Raw genomic sequence first — 24467 nt, 5'->3', positions numbered from 1 at the left:
TCTGCACATCTAGGGAGCAGAGGCACTGACAACCTTTGTTCCAGATAATCTCTTTGGAAGATCATGACTCCCTCTGGAGCAGAGGGCAGCTCTGTTTACCATCCACTATAATGAAGATAATGTCTCTTTCTGGGCAAAGGTTGGGTTTCTTTAAGCTCAGGATTCCTCAGCTATGAGGCCAAACCTCTGTGTGTGTGGCATCTACCTGGACATCCTCACATCGCCCCATGGATCTTGAGGGAGTGGGGGAGGGCAAGGGGAACCAACCCGAACATGAGGCTTGTGTTCCTTGCTGTGCTTTAAGTAGTAAAATCCTTTGCCTCTGAACCAGGAGCCTCATGTCTTCTGTAGGTGCCCATGACAGCTGTGCCAGGATAATCCTTTAGTTATTGACACTAGGTATTTGCTTTAAAACAAACAAACAAACAAAAGCAGTCCAGATGAAGTGGCTCATGCCTGTAATGCCAGCACTCTGGGAGGCTGAGAAGGGCGGATTGCTTGAGGCCAGGAGTTCAAGACCAGCAACATGGTGAAACCCCATCTCTACTAAAAATACAAAAATTAGCCAGGCATACACTTGTAATCCCAGCTACTCAGGAGGCTGAGGTGGGAGAATCATCTGAGCCCAGGAAGTCCAGCTGCAGCGAGCCATGATCATGCCACTGCACTCAAGCCTGGGTGACAGAATGAGACCCTGTCTCAAAAAAAAAAAAAAAAGGCAGACTTTCGCCATGTTGCAAAGGGTGGAGGGCAGTGGCTATTCACAGGCATGATCCTGGCACACTACAGCCTTGAACTCCTGGACTCAAGTGATCCTCCCACCGGCCTCCTGAGTAGCTGGGACTATAGGTATCTACTACCACTGCCTGGCTAGGTACTTGAGACGGAGTCTTGCTCTGTTGCCCAGGCTAGAGTGCAGTGGCGCGATCTCGGCTCACTGCAAGCTCCACCTCCCAGGTTCATGCCATTCTCCTGCCTCAGCCTCCCGAGCAGCTGGGACTACAGGTGCCCGCCACCACGCCCGGCTAATTTTTTGTATTTTTGGTAGAGACAGGGTTTCACCGTGTTAGCCAGGATGGTCTTGATCTCCTGACCTTGTGATCCGCCCGCCTCGGCCTCCCAAAGTGCTGGGATTACAGGCTTGAGCCACCACGCCTGGCCTGGTATTTGCCTTTTGGGAAGTGAAAAATTAGCTGTAGTTCTGTGTTGTTTATTATTATTTTTTTTAACATATTCTCGTGGTTGATGAGTCTTATCCACACTGTGCCCTACTATATAGTCCTGGCTGACATAGGGTTTTAAGCCAGCTGACTTATCCATATCCCTTCAAATATCAGAATGCTTTGGCTCTCTATGAATCTGAGCTTCCTGTGGAAGTAGAGGGCAACCAAATAAAAAGTGAATGTCTTATTGAAATAAATACAAATGCCAAGAAGCTCTGGGTTCCAGGCTAGGCAGGGCTCTGCTTGGCATATGGACTAGGTTCTTAACCATACAAAGGAACACAAGCCAAGTTAAGATTTGAAGAGGCTCATGCCTGTAATCCCAGCACTTTGTGGGGCTGAGGCAGGCAGATCACCTGAGGTCAGGAGTTCGAGACCAGCCTGGGCAATGTGGTGATACCCCGTCTCTACTAAAAATACAAAAAATTAGCCCGGCATGGTGGCAGATACCTGTAGTCCCAGCTACTCAGGAGGCTGAGATGAGAATTGCTTGAACCTGGGAGGCAGAGGTTGCGGTGGGCCAAATCACACCACTGCACCCCAGCCTTGACAACAGAGCGAGACTCCGTCTAAAAAAAAAAGTGATTTGAAGAGACTGTGATCCAAGAAGCAATGGAACAGAGGTGATAGTAGCCAAACAGGATGTGGCCATGAGATAATTCTAACCATCACCATTGTGGGGATGGACAATGTAATGTAACAGAAAGCCCTGTCTATAGGCACCTTATATTAGCCTCTCAAATATCTCCTTATTCAAATAATCAAAACTATAACTTTAACAGAGGAAGTTAATCTATCATTTAGAAGCAAGTGTTAACTTTCCAGCCTTCAACCTGATCAGTGGGGTTGGTTAATATATTCCACTGAGTTACAGAAACAAATATAAACTATTATTTAAACATTTTAGATTACTAAGGAGAAGATCGCCTGGGCATGGTGGCTCACACCTGTAATCCCAGCACTCTAGGATGCCAAGGCGAGTGGATCACCTGAGGTCAGGAGTTCAAGACCAGCCTGACCAACATGGTGAAATGCCATCTCTACTAAAAATACAAAAGTTAGCTGGGCATGGTGGCATGTGCCTGTAGTCCCAGCTTCTCAGGAGGCTGAAACAGGAAAATAGCTTAAACCCAGGAGGTGGAGATTGCAGTGAGCTGAGATCATGCCACTGCATTCCAGCCCGGGGAACAGAGCGAGATTCCGTCTCAAAAAAAAAAAAAAAAAAAAAAAAAGGGATCACTGTAAACTAAACTCTTCAGTATTCATGTTTGAAAGTATCTAAAAAACTCAAATCCTCTCTTCAAATCATCTAAGTCTAAATGATAGAATGGAATGAATAAAGATATAATATGTTTTATGTGACTTAATGTTTTTTGAGGGATCTAGTGAATACTTTTGTTTAGCTTTGTTTGTAATTAATAATTTGTAAATAATTTAGACACACTGAAGAAGAATCAAAGAGAATGTATTTCTGTGTGTCTCTGGAGATGCACTTTATCCAAATATGGCATTATCTGAAAAAATTAAAAAAAGCATTTGTTATATAACTTATAATACATTTCACGGTTTTTAAAATAACCCTGGAGGGCAGAGTGTTGTTTTTCAGATACAGGAACTAAGGTTTAGAAACACCAAATGGGCTGGGCGCGGTGGCTCACACCTGTAATCCCAGCACTTTGGGAGGCAGAGGTGGGCAGATCACGAGGTCAGGAGATCAAGACCGTCCTGGCCAAGACGGTGAAACCACGTCTCTACTAAAAAAATACAAAAATTAGCCAGGCGTTGTGGTGCGCGCCTGTAGTCCCAGCTACTCAGGAGGCTGAGGCAAGAGAATCGGTTGAACCCGGGAGGTGGAGCTTGCAGTGAGCCAAGATCATGCCACTGCACTCCAGCCTGGGCGACAGAGCGAGACTCCGTCTCCAAAAAAAGAAACACCAAATGGCGGCCAGGCGCGGTGGCTCACGCCTGTAATCCCAGCACTTTGAGAGACTGAGGTGGGCGGATCACGAGGTCAAGAGATGGAGACCATCCTGGCCAACATGGTGAAACCCCCATCTCTACTAAAAAGACAAAAATTAGCTGGGCGTGGTGGGATGCGCCTGTAGTCCTAGCTACTCAGGAGGCTGAGGCAGGAGAATCACTTGAACCCGGAAGGTGGAGGCTGCAGTGAGCTGAGATCGCAACACTGCACTCCAGCCTGGTGACAGAGCAAGACTCCATCTCAAAAAAAAATTAGCTCGGTGTGGTGGTGCACACTTGTAATCCCAGCTACTCTGGAGGCTGAGGCAGGAGAATCTCTTGAACCCCGGGCAGCAGAGGTTGCAGTGAGCCAAGATCGAGCCACTGCACTACGGCCTGTGACAAAGTGACAGAGTGAAACTCCATCTCAATAAATTAAAAAAAAAGAAAGAAAGAAGAAACACCAAATGGCTGGGCATGGTGGCTCACGCCTGTAATCCCAGGACTTTGGGAGGCTGAGGCAGGCAGATTGCTTGAGGTCAAGAATTTGAGACCAACCTGGGCAACATGGCAAAACCCAGACTCTATTAAAAAAATACAAAAGTTAGCCAAGCATGGTGGCACATGCCTATAGTCCCAGCTACTCGGGAGGCTGAGAGGTAGGAGGATCGCTCGAGCCCAGGAGGTTGAGGATACAGTGAGCCGTGATCACACCACTGCATTCCAGCCCCAGTGACAGAGCAAGACTCTGCCTCAAAACGAAACAAAACAAAACAAAAAACCTCAAATTACTAAAAGCATGATACTAGTCAATGACAGAGGCAAAACTTGAACACAGGTGTTTTTAATTCTATATATTTAAATAAACTGCCCCTCTTTTGGGCTCCACATCTCCAAGTGGAAGATTGAAAAAGAGGGCCTGGAAATCTCTGACTAAGAGAACTTCTTTCCTAGTCTTCACGTCACTCTTAATAGAAGCAAAGAGGAGCACCCAGAACTCCAAATACTCTATGCAAAATCTGTAACATTACTTCCCCTCAACACACAGGCCTCCCCACCAGGTTAGACCACCGCTAGGTTCGACCATCAGGACTAATCTCATTCTGTCCCTTATCCCTGTTTACACTGGACTCCTCAAGGAACCCAGGAGTCCTGGGTCATCCCTCATGCCTTGGATAGTAATCCCCATATAGTTATATGAGCAGCAATACACCCTCCAATCAACACTTCCTATCCCCCACCCTGCTGTTTTCTGTTTCCCCATAGCTCTTACCCATTTATCACTATCTGATCTGATATTTACTTCTCTCTTTTTTTTTTTGAGACATTTTGCTCTTGTTGCCCAGGCTATAGTGCAGTGGCACGATCTCTGCTCACTGCAACCTCCTCCTCCCGGATTCAAGTGAGTCTCCTGCCTCAGCCTCCAGAGTAACTGGGATTACAGGCATGCACCACCATGCCTCGCTAATTTTTGTGGGGTTTCACCATGTTGGTCAGCTGGTCTCAAACTCCTGACCTCAGGTGATCCACTCGCCTCAGCCTCCCAAAATGCTGGGATTACAGGCGTGAGCCACTGTGCCCGGCTGAAATGTACTGTTTTTTAACTTGTTTATCTGGCTCTCTACCCAATGAAATCTAAGCTTTTTTTTTTTTAGGAACACAGAAGAGTCTCTCTGTGTTGCCCAGGCTGGTCTCAAACTCCTGGGCTCAAGGGATCCTCCTGCCTCAGCCTACCAAAGTGCTAGGATTACAGGCGTGAGCCAGCACACCAAAACCTAAGCTTTTTGAGGCAAGATTTTATTCATCACTGTATTGACAAGCACGTAGAAGAGTGCCTGACATAAAGTAAGCACTTATATATATTCGTTGAATGAATAAAGAGTAAATGAGTGTTTCTTCCTCTTGCACAGGTATGCAAAGGAAGAGTACAGTGCCTTCCAATTCTTATGGAATATGTCCAGCAAAATTACTGTATTATTACCCTCTTGCATTTCTAAAGATTATTCCACAGCAACCAACTAAGGTTGCTGTGAGAAACTCTTAAGTTTGTGAGCCATTGCCCAAGGACATAGCTATTGGTCTTGAGAGGAATGAGGTAAGTTTTTCCATGTCCCAACATTTATTCAATCAGCCAGGAAACGTTTCCTGAGTTCCTAATTTGTGCCAGACACTGTTCTAGGGACTGAGGATAAAGTAGTGAAAAAAGCAGATACCATCCCTGCCTTCAAGGAGCTTAGCCTTCATTAGGGAGTGATAAACACTGTGGTAAAAAAGAAAGCTGGGTAAGGGATTATAGAGTGTTGAGGAGTGCTGCTTAGATAGGGTGGTTTCTTTTGTTTATTTTTTATTTCAGTAGTTTTTGGGGTAAAGGTGGGTTTTGGTTACATGGGTAAGTTCTTCAGTGGTGATTTCTGAGAATTTGGTGCACCCATCACCCGAGCATGTAGTCTTTTATCGCTTGCCCCTCTTTTACCTTTCTTTCTCTTGGGGTTCCTAAAGTCCATTATATCATTCCTATGCATTTGCATCCTCATAGCTTAGCTCCCACTTATAAGGGAGAACAGACAATATTTGGTTTTCCATTCCTGAGTCACTTCACTTAGAATAATGGTCTCCTGGCCGGGCGTAGTGGCTCAAGCCTATAATCCCAGCATTTTGGGAGGCCAAGATGGGTGGATCACTTGAAGCCAGGAGTTTGAAACCGGTCTGGCCAACATGGCGAAACCCCATCTCTACTAAAATACAAAAGAAAAAGAAAAAAAAAATTAGCCAGGCGTGGTGGCAGGCAATCCCAGCTACTTGGGAGGCTGAAGCACTTGAACCTGGGGGCAGAGGTTGCAGTGAGCTGAGATCACGTCGTTGCACTTCAGCCTGGGTGACAGAGAGACTCAGCTTTCACAGAATTAAAGAGAGTTGGGGCCTTGCTCTCGGTTAGGCTTTGACTTAAGGAAATATTGTGGCTGGGTTGATCTGTCCAGATCACTGAAACCTTCTCCCTATCGGCAATAAGGCTGTTTTGCTTTCTTATCATTTATGTTTTCACTAAAGGAAATTTTAAATTTCCTTCAGGGGTTTTTCCTTTGCATTGATAGTTTGGGTAAATGATTGGCACAAGAGGCCTGGCTTTTGGCCTGTCTTGGCTTTTGCCATGCCTTCCTCACTAAGCTTAATCATTTCTAGCTTTTGATTTAAAGTGAGACGTAATACTTCCTCGTTTCATCTCAGGTGACCCGCCCACCTCAGCCTCCCAAAATGCCAGGATTATAGGCATGAGCCACCTTGCCCAGCCCTAGAGTTATTTTTGAATAAAACAAACACATGACTGTTACAAATTAACTCTAAACACAGTGGAGAATCTCAGCTTTCTACACCACACTGTATCACACTCTACTCCACTTCCTAAGAGCACTAGGCAAGTGTAAAGTCACAGCCACATCAAAGAAGTGAAATCTCAAGTGTGGTGATTCTTTTGTTTCTGATCTAAATTAATAATTTGTTGGTTGTATTAGATATGATTACACACCCCCTTCTCTTTTTTTCAAATAAATGAAAAAATGCTATCTCAGCTCCCTGCCTAGACTAAGAAACAAGTATTCACAATGAAGTTATTTATCAGCTCCCCTTCTTCCTCCTATAAAATAATACCACCACCATCACCACCATGCCATCCCCTGCCCCCAACAACCTTCATCCACTTTTTTTTTTTTTTTTTTTTTTTGAGAAGGAGTCTCACTCTGTCACCCAGGCTGGAGTACACTGGAATGATCTCGGCTCACTGCAACCTCCACCTCTGTGATTCAAGCAACTCTCCTGCCTCAGCCTCCCAAGTAGCTGGGACTAAAGGTGCGTGCCACCACGCCCAGATAATTTTTGCATTTTTAGTAGAGATAGGGTTTCACCATGTTGGCCAGGCTGGTCTCAAACTCCTGACATCAGGTAATCCGCCTGCCTTGACCTCCCAAAGTGCTGGGATTAGAGGCGTGAGCCACCGCGCCCAGCCCCTCCACGTTTTATTAGGGCTTTTTGTGTGATATTTGTCATCAAAAGGATCTCAACTGCACCTCAATTTTGCACATGAAATGTTTGTAAAGGCCAGAGAAATTGATGAGATAGCAGGTTTCTGAAGTTTTTGTGGTCTATTGTAATTACTATAACAACTCTTATCAAAATGTGGTTCTCAGGCCATTGGCATCAGCATCACCTTAGTCTGCTGAGAATGCAGGTTTCTAGGCACCTCCCTAGAGCCTACTGAATGAGATGGCCTGAAGCTGGGGTCTGGGATTCTGTATGCATAAAAAAATGAGCGTCTCTGGTCTATAATAGATCTTACAATCCACCAGCCTAGTTTAATGACACTTTTTACCTTCAAACAGATTGCCTTTATGCTATACCAGGGCAATACTCAGGGACCTCTTTCAATCCCAGGAATTCTTCCTAATTCTTAGGAATACCTTCAAATCCTTCCTATAAATTAGTTAAGAATCCTATCATGGGCTGGGCACAGTGGCTCATGCCTGTAATCCCAGCACTTTGAGAGGCCAAGGCAGGTGGATTACCTGAGGTCGGGAGTTCGAGACCAGCCTGACCAACATGAAGAAACCCGGTCTCTACTAAAAATACAAAAAAATCAGTCGGACGTGGTGGTGCATGAATGTAATCCCAGCTACTCGAGAGGCTGAGGCAGGAGAATCACTTGAATCCGGGAGATGGAGGTTGCTATAAGCTGAGATCGTGCCATTGTACTCCAGCCTGGGCAACAAGAGCAAAACTCTGTCTCGAAAAAAAAAAAAAAAAAGAGAATCCTATCATAGGCTGGGTGTGGTGGCTCATGCCTGTAATCCCAGCACTTTAGGAGGCCGAGGTGGGTGGATCACCTGAGGTCAGGAGTTTGAGACCAGCCTGGCCAACAAGGTGAAACCCCGTCTCTACTAAAAAATACAAAAAAATTAGCCAGGTGTGGTGGCAGGCGCCTGTATTCCCAGCTACCTGGGAGGCTGAGGCAGAAGAATCGCTTGAACCTGGGAGGTGGAGGTTGCAGTGAGCTCAGATCGCACCATTGCACTCCAGCCTGGGCGACAAGAGCAAAACTCCATCTCAAAAAAAAAAAAAAAAAAAAAAAAAAAAAATCTTATGATAACTTCTTACTTTTTGGTGGAAAGTGCTTTCTCTCTGTGTGAGCAAGGAGACTCAGCTTGACCCAGGAGCTCCTGCCACTGTCGGGAACAGGCTCTTTGGTTGTGGTATCAGTAAAGGACTGATAAGCACGTGGGAAGTGCCTCTTTTGAACTCTCAGTAAGCTGACTTGATTGCTTCGTTCCACCAAGCAGTTGGATTCACGCTTTTTGTTTATCTCCTCCAGGAGATGTTGTTTGCTTACTCCATGTTTTTTAATTATTTCAGTGGTTCTGTTTATAGATGCCATTATGCTCACAAACCAATTGTCAAGTGATTCTTGCTGTCCTACAAACAAATGAAAAAATACTTTCGATTGTCTTTTTGACTCAGAAGCCAGTATTCACAATCACGTTTACCAGTTTCTCTTTTTTACTTCTATAAAATAACACCACAACCACCACCAAGCCTCCCAACCCACACTTCACTTTTTTATTTACTTATTTTTTTAGACAGGGTCTTGCTCTGTCACCCAGGCTGGCACGCAGTGGCATGATCTCAGCTCACTGCAACTTCCGCCTTCCAGATTCAAGTGATTCTTGTGCCTCAGCCTCCTAAGTAGCTGGAATTACAGGCACGCACAACCATGCCCGGCTAATTTTTCTATTTTCAGTAGAGATGGGGTTTCGCCATGTTGGCCAGGCTGGTCTCGAACTCCTGTCCTCAGGTGATCCACCCACCTCAGCTTCCCAAAGTGCTGGGATTACATGTGTGAGCCACCATGCCTGGACAGCACACCTCACTTTTTTAAAATTTTTTTCTTTTTTGAGACAGAGTCTCACTCTGTTGCCAAGGCTGGAGTGCAGTGGCTCGATCTCAGCTCACTGCAACCTCCGCCTCCAGGGTTCAAGCAATTCTCCTGCCTCAGCTTCCCGAGTAGCTGGGATTACAGGCATGCACCACCATGCCCAGCTAATTTTTTTTTTTTTTTTGTATTTTTAGTAAAGACGGGGATTTCACCATATTGGCCAGGTTGATCTCGAACTCCTGAACTTGTGATCTACCCACCTTGGCCTCCCAAAGTGCTGGGATTAGAGGCGTGAGCCACCGCGCCCGGCCACACCTCACTTTTTATTATTGTTTCTTAAGGGTTTTATTTTTTGTTTTTTAGGTTTTCTTCAGGGGAAACAAAGGTTAAAAAGATATGGTAAGAGGATATATTATTGTTTTTGAAAATTATACTATGCATTGTTTTTTGCTTTTAGAAGCATTTATTATTTCTTCTGATTATAAAAATAATACATGTTTATTACATATATTAATAATGTAATAGATAAATAATACATGTTTAATACATGATTATAAAAAATAATACATATTCATGGTAGATAATTAAGAAAATACAGAAAAACATAAAGTAGAAAAGTTAAAATTACTCTCGATCCAGAGACATCCATTAATATTTTGGGTGTTACTTTCCCAATAAGTATCCAAAGGGATTTTATTTTTAAAAAGTGGCATCCAGGTGCTATGGCTCATGCCTGTAATCCCAGCACGTTGGGAGGCCAAGGTGGGCAGATCACAAGGTCAGGGGTTCAAGACCAGCCTGGCCAACATAGTGAAACCCCATCTCTACTAAAAATACAAAAAATTAGCCAGGCGTGATGGCGGGCACCTGTAATCCCAGCTACTCAGGAGGCTGAGGCATGAGAGTCGCTTGAACCCGGGAGGCAGAGGTTGCAGTGAGCTGAGATCACGTGATTGCACTCCAACCCGTGGGACAGTGTGAGACTCCATCTCAAAAAACAAAATAAAATAAAGTGGCCAGGCGCAGTGGCTCACGCCTATAATCCCAACACTTTGGAAGGCTGAGGTGGGAGGATCACTTAAGGCTGGGAGGTGAAGGTTGCAGTGAGCTGAGATTGTGCCACTGCACTCCAGCCTGGGTGACAGAGCAAGATTTGGAAAGATAGAGAAATATTCAGAACTGATAAATGATACAGTCCACAGTCTCAAGAAGCTCAAACAATAGCCATTAGGATTTTTAAAAAGCCCACGCTGAGATTACAGTGAACTTAAAAAGAAAAGAAAATCTTAAAAGCAACCAGAGAATAAAAGGAGGGGCAATTGGACCAACAGCTGACTCCTCATCAAGCAATAACATAAGCCAGAAGACAAAGAAATGGGGCCGGGCGCGGTGGCTCACACCTGCAATCCCAGCACTTTGGGAGGCCGAGGTGGATGGGTCACCTGAGGTCAGGAGTTTGAGACCAGTCTGGCCAACATGGCGAAACCCTGTCACTACTAAAAATACAAAAAAAAATTAACCGGCCATGGTGCTATGCACTTGTAATCCTAGCTACTCAGGAGGCTGAGGCAGGAGAATTGTTTGAACCCGGGAGGCAGAGGTTGCAGTGAGTCAAGATCATAGCACTGCACTCCAGCTTGGGTGGCAGAGCAGGACTCTGTCTCAAAAAAAAAAAAAAAAAAAAAAAATTACATTCATCATCATCAGTCACTAAGAAAGTGTAAATCAATACTACAATGAGATATCACTACATACCACTAGAATGGCTGAAATGAAAAAGACTGACCAAACCACGTGTTAGCAAAGATATGGAGGACCTGGAATTCTCAGATGCTGCTAGTGAGAATGTAAAATGGAACAATGTCTGGAAAATAATCATGCTGTTTCTTAAAAAGTTAAACATACTCCTATCATTTGATCCATTCCTAGGTATTTACCCTAGAGCAATGAAATTCTCCACACACATGCATAAAGAAATGTATCTGTACATATGAAAACTAACACATGAATGTTCATCACAGCTTTTTAAAAAACTTTTGTTGTTGTTGTTTTTACACAGCTTTATTTTTATTTCTTTATTTTTGAGACAGGTTCTCTTTCTGTCACCCAGGCTAGAGTGAAGTGGTGTGACCACGGCTCACTGCATCCTCGACCTCCCAGGTTCAAGCCATCTTGCACCTCAGCCTCCCAAGTAGCTGGGATACAGGCGCAGGCCACCACACCTGGCTATTTTTGTTTTTATTTTTTGTAGAGATGAGGTCTCATTATGTTCCTAAGGCTAGTCTTGAATTCCTGGGCTCAAGGGATCCTCCTGCCTTGGCCTCCCAGAGTACTGAGATTACAGGTGTGAGCACAGCCACCAGGCCCAGCCCACAGCTTTATTTTTATGAGCCAAAAAGTTCTAACAACCCAAATGTCCATCAAAAGCAGAACAAATAAATTGTGGTATATGTGCACAGTGGACACTGAGTTATAAAATATATTTATATATTATATGTATATAATATATTCCTTTTACCTGAGATGCTAATTCATCAATATATATTTTTAAGTAGTGTTCATATATTGTTGATAAACACAATATTATGGCTGAATCTCAAAACAACTATGTGGAGTAAAAAATACAAAATTTTTAAAAGCCAGACAAATCAGAATGTATAGTGTACGATTCCATGCATATAAAACTCTAGGAAATATTAGGCTAGGCATGGTGGCTCACGCCTGTAATCCCAGCACTTTGGAAAGCTGAGGAAAGAGGACTGCTTGAGCTCAGGAGTTCAAGACCAGACTAAGCAATATAATGAGACCTTGTCTCTACAAAAAATTCAAGAACTTAACTAGGTGTGGTGACACCTGCCTGTAATCCCAGCTACTCAGGAGGCTGAGGTGGAAGGATGGCTTGAGCCCAGGAGGTGGAGGTTGCAGTGAGCCGTGATCACAAAACTGCACTCCAGCTTGGGCAACACAGCAAGACTCTGTGTCAAAAAAAAAAAACAAAAAAAAAACAATGCTAGGAAATATGAAGTCCCCTACAGTGACAAATGAAAATCAATGGTTGCTTGGGAATGGGGAAAGGCAGGCAGCAAGGGTGGCAGGGATTACAAGGGATATGAATAAACTTTGGGGCTGATGGATATGTTTATTATCTTAATTGTGGTGATGCTTTCCTGGGTGTATGCATATGTCAAAAACATCAAATTATACATTTTAAACATGGACAGTTCATTGTATGTCAATGACCAGTCAATAAAGCTCTTACGTAAAATTGGGCTGAGTACCTAGCACATTGCCTAATGAATATCAGGTGGTTGATAAGTATTTTAATGAATGAATAAATAGTATATATTACTTACAAGTTTTGATTTTCTTTCACTTTAATATAGTTATTGTGAGAATTTTTCATGTCTTTACATATGTGTCATTAGTAATAAAAATGTAATATTTGATAATGTAATAGTCTATCATGTGAATTTATAATTTTTTTCTTTTTTTAAATTCAATTTTAGTGGGCCAGGTGCAGTGGCTCATGCCTGTAATCAATCCCTGCACTTTGGGAGGCCAAGGTGGGCAGATCACCTGAGGTTAGGAGTTCAAGACCAGCCTGGCCAACATGGTGAAACCCTGTCTTTACAAAAATACAAAATTTAGCCAGGCATGGTGGCGCCCGCCTGTAATCTCAGCTACTGTAATGCCTAACCTTGTTTTTACTCTAACTCGCTACTTTCGAATTTTCCCTTTTTGTTGCCTTAATTACCCAGCCTTGTTTCCCATATGAATAAGACTCTCCCTTGGCTGGGAAAGCCGGACAAACTCCTTTTGGCTCCTTGATTTACAAGACATTAAGGGCTCCTTACCCAACCCCCTTCCTCAAGGAGTTAACCTGTGTAAGCAGATCCTCAGCATTTCAAAGGAGCCCAATTAACTGATAAGGTACTGGAACGAACAATGTATGAAGTTCCCAGGATTTTGCTCAAAGAGATAACAACATAAAGCCTTGAGTCCGTGTCCAGTATAGCATCTATATCTAACTCTAATGAAGGATTTAGAGCCCTGCACCTGGTTCCGTTGCCTTTTTTGTAACCATCTGTCTTTTAAATTGTTTATGTCTCTATAACCATTTGTTTTTTTCATTCTTGCATGTTTTTACTTCTGTAGAATTATTGCATTTGAGTTCCCCTCCCCTTCCTAAACCAAGGTATAAAAGTTAATCAAGCCCCTTCCTCGGGGCCCGAGAGAATTTTGGAGCATTAAGCCCTCTCTTGGCCGCCAGCTAAAATAAAGGACTCTTAATTCGTCTCAAAGAGTGGCGTTTTCTCTAACTCGCTTGGGTATAACACTACTTGGAAGGCTGATTCAGAAGAATCACTTGAACCCGGAAGGTGGAGGTTGTAGTGAGCGGAGATCGCTCCATTGCACCCCAGCCTGGGCAACAGAGCGAGTCTCCGTCTCAAAAACAAACAAACAAAATTAATTTTAATTTTAAATTATTTTGTTTTGTTTTTTTGAGACGTAGTCTCGCTCTGTCGCCCAGGCTTGAGTGCAGGGAAGCGATCTCGGCTCTCTGCAAGCTCCGCCTCCCGGGTTCACGCCATTCTCCTGCCTCAGCCTCTCGAGTAGCTGGGACTACAGGCGTCCGCCAGCAAGCCCGGCTAATTTTTTTGTATTTTTAGTAGAGACAGGGTTTCACCGTGTTAGCCAGGATGGACTCGATCTCCTGACCTCGTGATCTGCCCGCCTTGGCCTCCCAAAGTGCTGGGATTACAGGTGTGAGCCACCGCACCCGGCTCCGCGCTCACCTTTTAAATTCTCTCTCTTTTTTTTTTTTTTTTTTTTAAGGCGGAGTCTCTGTCTCCAGGATGGAGTCCAGTGGAGCGATATCAGCTCACTGCAACCCTGACTCCCTGGTTTCTTGCGATTCTCCTGCCTCAGCCTCCCCAGTAGCTGGGATTACAGGCATGCACCACCACACCCAGCTAATGTTTGTAAGTCTTTTTACATTCTTTTGGAGTGGCAGACACCATCTGTCCTTTTTTTTTTTTTTTTTTCTTTTGAGATGGGGTCCCATTCTGTCACCCAGGCTGGAATCCAGGGGCATGATCTTGGCTCACTGCAACCTCTGCCTCCTAGGCTCAAGTGATCTTCCATCCTCAGCCTCCTGAGTGGCTGGGACCACCACAGGTGCACACCACTATGCCCAGCTAATTTTTTTGTATTTTTGGTAGAGACAGAGTTTCACCATGTTGCCCAGGCTGGGCTGAAACTCCTAAGCTCAAGCGATCTACCCGCCTCAGCTTTTCAAAGTGCTGGGATTACGGGTATGAGCCACTGTGCCTGACATTAATTATTCTTTTTATTGCTAGAATTTAGGTTGTTTTTGGTTTATTTTTATAACGCTTTGAAACACATTGAAGTGACAGAAATCACACAAACACACATTGTTTTAGGAAAGCTACCAGAGCTATCAATTTTTCATTCCTAAATAAGCAAAGAAGAGATACTTTTCTTTTTTTTTTTTTTTTCTTTTGAGGAGTCTTGCTCTGTCGCCCAGGCTGGGCGTCACTCCCTCTCAAAAAAATAAAATAAAATAATAAAAAATAAAAAGGTCAGTTTGTCAAGTGCCTGTTTTTGTTTGTTAGTTTTGAAATGGAGTCTCACTCTGTCACCCAGGCTGGAGTGCAGTGGCGTGATCTTGGCTCACTACAACCTCTGCCTCCTGGGTTCAAGCGGTTCTCGTGCTTCAGCCTCCTGAGTAGCTGGGACTACAGGTGTACACCACCATACCCAGCTAATTTTTTTGTATTTTTGGTAGAGAGGGGGTTTCACCATGTTGGCCAGGCTGGTTTTGAACTCCTGACCTCAAGTGATCTGCCTGCCTCGGCCTCCCAAAGTGCTGGGATTACAGGCGTAAGCCATCACTCCCGGCCTGAGTTAATTTATATTTTGTTAAAAGCCCATTTTAGGCTGGGTGCAGTGGCTCATGCCTGTAATCCCAGCACTTTGGGAGGCCAAGGCAGGCAGATCACCTGAGGTCAGGAGTTCGAAACCAGCCTGGCCAACATGGTGAAACCTGGACTCTACTAAAAATACAAAAATTAGCCAGGTGTGGTGGCAGGCACCTGTAATCCCAGCTACTCAGGAGGCTGAGGCAGGAGAATCACTTGAACCTGGGAGGCAGAGGTTGCAGTGAGCCAAGATCGCGCCATTACACTCCAGCCTGGGGGACAAGAATGAGACTTGGTCTCAAAAAAAAAAAAATAAATAAAATAAAAGCCTATTTTATAGGTGAACTGCAAATAAAACATGGATAACATGGATGTCTTAGTTAAAAGTTCACCACGAAGATCACAAAATTCAAGCTCTTATTACAAGTTACCTGACAACTGGAGCTAAATAAAACAAAATAGACACAGTAATAGAGTCTAGTGGTACAAGTATATTTTTTAAGTAAAAAAGATTTGATTAATATTTTACCTATGCTGCCTCCTAACTGTATGGTCTTGTTTAAGTTATTTACCTTCTCTGGGCCTCAGTTTCCTTATGTGTTAAATGAAAATAATATCCAGGCCAGGTGCCATGGCTCACGCCTGTAATCCCAACACTTTGGGAGGCCTAGGTGGGTGGATCACCTGAAATCGGGAGTTCAAAATCAGCCTGGCCAACATTGTGAAACCCCATTCGGCCAGGCACGGTGGCTCACGCCTGTAATCCCAGCACTTTGGGAGGCCAAGGTGGGCGGATCACGAGGTCAGGAGATCAAGACCATCCTGGCTAACATGGTGAAACCCTGTCTCTACTAACAATACAAAAAAAAAAAAAAAAATTAGCCAGGCGTGGTGGCTGGCACCTGTAGTCCCAGCTACTCGGGAAGCTGAGGCAGGAGAATGGCGTGAACCCAGGAGGCGGAGCTTGCAGTGAGCCGAGATCACGCCACTGCACTCCAGCCTGGGCGATAGAGCAAGACTCCATCTCAAAACAGAACAGAACAAAACAAAACAAAACAAAACACCCCACAAAATTAGCCGGGCGCGGTGGCACATGCCTGTAATCCCAGCTACTCTGGAGGCTGAGGCAGAAGAATCGCTTGAACTCTGGGGGCAGAGGTTGCGGTGAGCCAAGACCACACCATTGCACTCCAGCCTGGGCAACAAAAGCGACACTCTGTCTCAAAAAAAAAAAAAAAAAAAAAAGAAAAGAAAAGAAAGAAAAGTAAAGAAAATAATATCCAACTCAGAGTGTCATAAGGACTAAATGAGCTAATAAATACCAAGAGCTTAATACAACCAACCCTCAATAAGTGGTAACTTTATCATATTAAATAGGTACTTTGAAAAAAGTTTTGTTCAATTTGATAAGTAAATAATTTAGTATTTTCTTTTCTCCCCAGTTTCTAATCTTGTTTACTTGCTGTGTGACTAGAATTGGCTACATAATTTGTAGGGTCCAGTGAAAATAAAAATGCTGCACGCTTTATTAACAAACAATGGAGATGTTTAAGGTAATGACAGTAAAACTTTAAGCCAATTGTGAGACCCTTCTGAGCAAAGGGCCCTATGTGACTGTTTGGGTGAAACTGTGTGAAACTGGTCCTGTGTGTGACATAGGAACAGGCCAATTTCAACTGTTAATTCATCCAATTTTACAATCTCTTAAATGGAGATAAGTAATATGTTTAACTCATGACTTTGAAAGGTCTGGTCCAAAAACCAGACAAGTCTTACAGGTTAGTTCAGGATCTGCGCCTTATCAACCAAATTGTCTTGCCTATCCACCCCATAGTGCCAAACCCATATACTCTCCTATCCTCAATATCTCCCTCCACAACCCATTATTCTGTTCTAGATCAACCTAGCTGACTCCATAAATCCTAAATCCTTTCCCCACTCTCCTTTCCATTCCTTAAAAAACAGCCCTAAAAGCTGCTCCCACACTAGCTCTCCCTAACTCATCCCAACTTTTTCATTACACACAGCTGAAGTGCAGGGCTGTGTGGTCGGAATTCTTACACAAGAGCCAGGACTGTGCCCTGTAGCCTTTCGGTCCAAACAACTTGACTTTACTGTTTTAGCCTAGCCCTCATGTCTGTGTGCGGCTGCTGCTGCTGCTTTAATACTTTTAGAGGCCCTCAAAATCACAAGCTATGCTCCACTTACTCTCTACAGTTCCCATAACTTTCAAAATCTATTTTCCTTCTCACACTTGATGCATATACTTTCTGCCCCCCCAGCTCCTTCAACTATACTCACTCTTTATTGAGTCTCCCACAGTTACCATCATTCCTGGCCCAGACTTCAATCCGGCCTCCCACATTATTCCTGATACGACACCTGACCCCCATGACTGTATCTCTCAGATCCACCTGACATTCACTCCATTTCCCCATATTTCCTTCTTTCCTGTTCCTCACCCTGATCACACTTGGTTTATTGATGGCAGTTCCACCAGGCCTAATCGCCACTCATCAGCAAAGGCAGGCTATGCTATTGTATCTTCTACATCTATCACTGAGGCTACTGCTCTGCCACCCTCCACTACCTCTCAGCAAGCCGAACTCATAGACTCAACTTAGGCCCTCACTCTTGCAAAGGGACTATGCATCACTATTTATACTGACTTTAAATATGCCTTCCATATCCTGCACCACCATGCTGTTATATGGGATGAAAGACGTTTCCTCACTACGCAAGTATCCTCTATCATTAATGCTTCTTTAATAAAAACTCTTCTCAAGGCCACTTTACTTCCAAAGGAAGCTGGAGTCATTCACTGCAAGGGCCACCAAAAGGCATCAGATCCCATCACTCAGGGCAACACTTATGCTGATAAGGTAGCCAAAGCAAGAGCTAGAGTTCCAACTTCTGTCCCTCATGGCCAGTTTTTCTCCTTCTCATTGGTCACTCCCACCTACATCCCCACTGAAACTTCCACCTATCAATCTCTTCCCACATAAGGCAAATGGTTCTTGGACCAAGGAAAATATCTCCTTCCAGCCTCACAGGCCCATTCTATTCTGTTGTCATTTCATAATCTCTTCCATGTAGGTTACAAGCTGCTAGCCCATCTCTTAGAACCTCTCATTTCCTTTCCATCGTGAAAAATCTATCCTCAAGAAAATCAATTCTCAGTATTCCATCTACTATTCTACTACCCCTCAGGGATTGTTCAGGCCCCCTCCCTTCCCTACACATCAAGCTCGGGGATTTGCCCCTGCCCAGGACTGGCAAATTGACTTTACTCACATGCCCCGAGTCAGGAAACTAAAATACCTCTTGGTCTGGGGAGGTACTTTCACTAGATGGGTAGAGGCCTTTCCCTCAGGGTCTGAGAAGGCCACCACGGTCATTTCTTCCCTTCTGTCAGACATAATTCCTCTGTTTGGCCTTCCCACCTCTATACAGTCTGATAATGGACCGGCCTTTATTAGTCAAATCACCCAAGCAATTTCTCAGGCTGTTGGTATTTAGTAGCTCCTGGTTTTACCTCAAATCACCACCCTTAAGTCTCTCTTGAAGTGGATAGAAGATTTTCACTGGCAAGGTACCCTCCAATAATTTCACCCTGATGAAGTCCTATTCTTTGCTTTTATACTCACTCTTATTCTGGTTCCTGTTCTTATGCCTCCCTCTACCTCTCCCCAGCTATCTCCACCACACTATCAATCTCACTCTCTCCTAGCTGTTTCTAATCCTTCTTTAACAAACAATTGCTGGCTTTGTGTTTCTCTTTCCTCCAAAATCACCCAGGCCTCAACTTACTCACTGCTAAAAAAAGAGGACTCTATATTTTTAAACGAAGAGTATTTTTACCTAAATCAATCTGGCCAGGTATACAACAACATAAAAAAACTCAAGGATAGAGCCCAAAATCTTGCCAACCAAGCAAATAATTATGCTGAACCCCCTTGGGCACTCCTTAATTAGATGTCCTGGGTCTTCCCAATTCTTAGTCCTTTAATACCTATTTTTCTCCTTCTCTTATTCGGACCTTGTGTCTTCCTTCCGTTTAGTTTCTCAATTCATACAAAACCACATCCAGGCCATCACCAATCATTCTATACGACAAATGCTCCTTCTAACAAGGCCACAATATCACCCCTTACCCCAAAATCTTTCTTCAGTTTAATCTCTCCCACTCTAGGTTCCCATGCTGCCCCTAATCCCGCTTGAAGCAGCCCTGAAAAACATTTCCCATTATCTCTCCATACCACCCCCAAAAATTTTCGCTGCCTCAACACTTCACCACTATTTTGTTTTGTTTTTCTTATTAATATAAGAAGACAGGAATGTCAGGCCTCTGAGCCCAAGCTAAGCCATCATATCGCCTGTGACCTTCATGTATACATCCAGATGGTCTGAAGCAACTGAATATCCACAAAAGACCTGAAAATAGCCTTAACTGATAACATTCCACCATTGTGATTTGTTCCTGCCCCTCCCTAACTGATACGATATATTTTCCCCTGCCCTTAAGAAGGTACTTTGTAATATTCTCCCCTGCCCTTAAGAATGTACCTTGTACACCTATCCCAAACCTATATGAACTAATGATAATCCCACCACCCTTTGCTGACTCCTTTTTTGGACTCAGCCCGCCTGCACCCAGGTGAAATAAACAGCCTTGTTGCTCACACAAAGCCTGTTTGGTGGTCTGTTCACATGGACGCACGTGACAAAAGGGGCTTTGAAGGGCTGCCCAAAATAGCTCAGTTGGGAGAGCATTAGACTGAAAAGGGCTCTGAAACTTTTTTTTCTTTTCTTTTTTTCTCTTTTTGAGACAAGGTCTCACTTTGTCATCCAGGCTGGAGTGCAGTGAGTGACTTGATCACAGCTCACTGCAACCTCAACCTCCCAGGCTCAGGTGATCCCCCCACCTCAGCCTTCCAAGTAGCTGGAACTACAGGCACACACCACCATGCCTGGCTAATTTTTGCATTTTTTGTAGAGATGTCGTTTCACCATGTTGCCCAGGCTGGTCTTGAACTCCTGGGGTCAAATGATCCTCCTGCCTCAGCCTCTCAAAGTGCTGGGATTACAGGTGTGAGCAACTGTGCCCAACCCAGGTTTTGAAAATATTAAACATGCATATACAGTAGATCCTCATTATTCATTGATTACATATTTGCAAATTTGGCTACTCCCTAAAATGTATTTGTTACCCCAAATAGCACTAGTAGCACTAGCCTGGGAAAAAGATCAAAACTGTGGTTTCCATATTGCTTTTGCACCATCCATATTGCTTTTGAGCCATCGTAAAGTTGAACAATTGTATGTCAAACCATTGTAAGTTGGGGGCCGGCCGTATTCTTTCTAGGAGCAATGGTTCAGTATTTGCTAATTTAATGTTTGTGGCAACTTTATAGAACATAACTATCATAATAACAAGAATTGACTGTATGAGAAAATATATTACTATTTCTACAGGTATATTATTATAAATTACCTTTAACATACTACCATACAGCAACCCAAAGCGTGTTTCAAGTCCACTGGTGTGGATTAGCCCACTGGGATGCTACCTTGGTGATGGAATATTCTGATCAGTGCCATTCCAACTTTGTTCTGTTCATAGAAGCCTGGTTAAGAGAGGTTCTGGAGTCAGAGATCATTTACTTACCAGCCAGGTGACCTTGGATAAATATAAATTACTCGACCCTCTTTTTTTTTTTTTTTTTTTTTTGGAGACAAGGTCTTGCTCTATCACCCAGGCTGGAGTGCAATGGTGCAATCACAGTTTCATTATGTTGGCCACGCTGCTCTTGAACTCCTGAGCTCAAGCAATTCCTCTTGGCTTCCCAAAATGCTGGGATTATAGGTGTGCATCACAAGGCCCAGCCATTCAACCCTCATAATATTGGTTTCATCATTTGTAAAATGGGGGCTAAAGATACTGCTTTCACCAAGCTGTGTGTTTGTATGTGTGGTAAGTGATGAGGAGGGAGTTGAGATTCAATTAGGAATGCATGTAAAGCTTTTTGCATTGTGCCTGGCATCAATTTATTACATGTACTGATACGTTTTGAGCACATACTCTGCTTGGTGCTGTTGTGGATACTGGGGACAAATGGGTCCTTGCCCCAATGAAGAAGAGTTCTAATCTAAAGATTCATTGTAAGTACTCAGTAAGTGGTAGCTACTTTATTGGTTTTATTAAAACTTCGTATTTTACATGAGGAACTTGTTGTTGTTGTTTATTTTTGTTTTGTTTTGGTTTTTGAGATGGAGTTTCACTCTTGTTGCCCAGGCTGGAATGTAATGGCACGATCTCGGCTTACGGCAACCTCCATCTCCCAGGTTCAGGTGATTCTCCTGTCTCAGCCTCCTGAGTAGCTGGGATTACAGGCATGCGCCACCACATCCGGCTAATTTTGTATTTTTAGTAGAAATGGGGTTTCACCAAGTTAGCCAGGCTGGTCTCAAACTCCTGACCTCAGGTGATCTGCCTACCTTGGCCTCCCTGGCCTGTTTTGTTTTTTGAGACAGGATCTCACTCCATCGGACAGGCTAGAGTGCAGTGGTGTGATTGAGGCTTACTGCAACCTCGACCTCCTGAACTCAGGTGGTTCTCTCACCTCTGCCTCCTGAGTAGCTGGGACTATAGGCGTGGACCACCACAACTGGCTAATTTTTAAATTTCTCATAGAGATGGGGTTTTGCCATGTTGCCCAGGCTACATGGAAAGTTATTTTATTCATATATTTCTTTTCTAAGAAGAGGAGGTCTCCAGTTTTTTTTTAAAAAAATCTTCAGGTCACTCTGGAATGTTTCCAATGTGGAGAAGGGGGCCCGGCAAAACTAACTAACTAACTCACTACATGGAGGAGCAGCTCAAGAAACAAGCTGACTCAAGAAATTACAGATCATTCATAGTGCCATTGCTGCCTTCAAAGGTGGGCAGTGCATTTTTTAACACATTTATTTATTTTATTTTTTTGGTGGCAAGGTCTTGCTCTGTTGCCCAGGCTAGAGTGCAGTGGCATGATCTTGGCTCATTGCAACCCCCGCCTCCAGGGCTCAAGCCATCCTCCCACCTCAGCCTCCCAAGTAGCTGGAAGAATAGGTTTGTGTCACCAGGCCTGGCTAATTTTTGTATTTTTTGTAAAGACAGGGTCTCACTATGTTACCCAGGCTTGTCTCGAATTCCTGAGCTCAAGCCATCCTCCTGCTCGGTCTCCCAAAGTGCTGGGACTACAGGCCTGAGCCACCGCTCCCAGCCAACACATTTATTTACTTTTAGAAAATACAGTTTAGTTCAACATAGTTTATGTATATCTGCTTTCACTACATCTTAAGAGATTCAGAAAGTTCTTGTTAATAATAAGGCCCAGCATGGAACTAGGATGAACTCTGCATTTGTATAACCCAGGTGGAAGAGCATATGTAGGCTAAAGAAACAAACAAAAAACTGATAAAAGAACAATAGGGCCCAGCCAGGGTGAAGGTACCTTAAGGCAACAAGAGAGGGAGGAAGGGGCTTCCGAGAAGGAGGGAAGAAAAAAAACTTCAGAAATAAGTGTTAGAGGCCTGTTGCAGTGGCTCACTAATCCCAGCACTTTGGGAGGGTGAGGTGGACAGATCACTTGAGGTCAGGGGTTCAAGACCAGCCTGGCCAACATGGCGAAACCCCATCTCTACAAAAACACAAAAGTTTGCCGGGTATGGTTGCATGCACCTGTAATCCCAGCTATTTGGGAGGCTGAAGTGGGAGGTTGAATCTGTTTAGTAAATTGGGGGCTTAGAATATTTCATTTTTGGTTTACAGGGGTTTGAGTTCTCCTTGTGCCCTGTCTCCATATGGCATTCCCTCTAATTACAGTTTTCAGGAGCTATTTGGTCTCTCAACTTTAAACATACAAAACCCTTAAGACTCCTTCTGTAGTAGATGCTCTGAACAGGCCAGGGCTGGGAAGGAGGTCTATTTATTTTTTAACTCAATTCTTTCATCAGAGTTTCAGTAAGTGAGTTACAAATTAGTGAATCAAGAGGAAACATGTGAAGCAGTTGCACAGTTTTTTCAGAGTAAATATGGAAATGAAGATATTAATTGCTACAGGTGGGAGGGGTGAGCAGAGGCAGATTTACCATGAAGTTAATATGAGGGTCTCTGAAGGCTTGTATCTCTCTCTCTCTATTTTTATTTATTTATTTATTTATTTAAGACAAGGCCTCACTCTGTTGCCTAGGCTGGAGTGGCGTGATCTCAGCTCATTGCAGCCTTGACCTCCTGGGCTCAAGCGATCCTCCCACCTCAGCCTCTCAGGTAGCTGGGACTACAGGCATGCGCCGCCACGCCCAGCTAAATACTGTATTTTTTTTTGGTAGAGAAGGGGTTTCGCCATGTTGCCTAGGCTGGTCTTGAACTCCTGAGCTTAAGCGATGCACCTGCCCCAGTCTCCCAAAGTGCTGGGATTACAGGCATGAGCCACCGCACCCAACCTCATTTTAAATTTTAATTTTGATATTAGTTTCTTAAATAACACCCCCATCCCCAAATTAAGCCTTTAGGCTCTAAAAACCTGGATCAATTCTGGATATGTGAAGTGGGGGTGAACAGAGATAGTACATGTTTCAATCAATTCAAATTAAGCAGTTAAAAATTATAAAAGAGAGTTTTAAAATTGCTAGCACTGGCTGGCTAACTTTGTATTTTTAGTAGAGACAGGGTTTCACCATGTTGGTCAGGCTGGTCTTGAACTCCTGACCTTAGGTGATCCACAAGCCTCGACCTCCCAAAGTGCTGGGATTACGGGTGTTAGCCACCTTGCCCAGCCTGAATCTCATGATCTTTAAAGCCAACATGTCAACTAGCTAATATGATAAATTAAATCATGCCCAAAGGAATAAGAACCAGATGTAACATGGAAAATTTAGTTGTGATTTGACATTGGTTATATTTAAATCACGCAACAGGTAAATTTTAAGCCAGACATGAAAGGCAGGATCTGCCTTAGCAAATCCTCAGAGATATTTTAGGACAGGAAACTCTGCCGTTGCAGAATTAAATCTCTAGTACCTTTACACAAAAATGTACAAATAGTTTCATCATCTTTCTGTGCCACCATAATGGTGTGCATGAATGCCAAAAAGAGACCCACATGCCAGGTTCTTATTAGGGCATGCTCTAAAGTCATGGTCTGGTTTCTAACTGTGATGATGAAGCATGGTTATATTGGTGAATTCAAAGTCATTGATGATCACAGAGCTGGGAAAATTGTTGTGAACCTCATAGGCAGGTTAAACAAGTGTGGAGCGATCAGCTCCAGATTTGATGTACAATTCGAAGATCTAGAGAAATGGGCCGGGTGCAGTGGCTCACGCCGGTAATCCCAGCACTTTGGGAGGCCGAGGCCAGAAGATCACTTGAGGAGTTCG

The 24467-nt window shown here is 43.8% G+C and overlaps 2 protein-coding genes across 3 annotated transcripts in view; one reads left to right on the top strand and one right to left on the bottom strand.

The window, feature by feature from the left end:
- Window positions 1-13203, top strand: part of TATDN3 (TatD DNase domain containing 3) — a 51239-nt gene extending 38036 nt beyond the window's left edge. The window contains exons 10-11 of one of the 2 annotated variants that reach the window (XM_063672247.1): window positions 9466-9501; window positions 12861-13203. In XM_063672247.1, the coding sequence (XP_063528317.1) occupies window positions 9466-9492 (27 nt within the window). In that variant the 3' untranslated portion in view covers window positions 9493-9501; window positions 12861-13203. Of the gene's footprint in view, window positions 1-9465; window positions 9502-11192; window positions 11386-12860 lie in introns of those variants that run through there. The other variant, XM_054482686.2, reaches the window with a different exon arrangement.
- SPATA45 (spermatogenesis associated 45) lies at window positions 2617-20639 on the bottom strand. Its single transcript, XM_054482727.1, has 3 exons — window positions 20539-20639; window positions 8328-8642; window positions 2617-2737 (listed from the first exon to the last, which is right to left on the bottom strand). The coding sequence occupies exons 2-3, from the start codon at window positions 8602-8604 to the stop codon at window positions 2718-2720; spliced, it is 297 nt and encodes a 98-aa protein (XP_054338702.1). The 5' UTR covers window positions 8605-8642; window positions 20539-20639; the 3' UTR covers window positions 2617-2717.
- Between the last annotated feature and the right edge of the window lie 3828 nt (window positions 20640-24467).

This window comes from Pongo pygmaeus, chromosome 1 (assembly GCF_028885625.2).
Source record: "Pongo pygmaeus isolate AG05252 chromosome 1, NHGRI_mPonPyg2-v2.0_pri, whole genome shotgun sequence".
Lineage (NCBI taxonomy): Eukaryota > Metazoa > Chordata > Mammalia > Primates > Hominidae > Pongo > Pongo pygmaeus.
The sequence above is the reverse complement of the archived record's forward strand: the minus strand, read 5'-3'. Positions and strand labels throughout refer to the sequence as shown.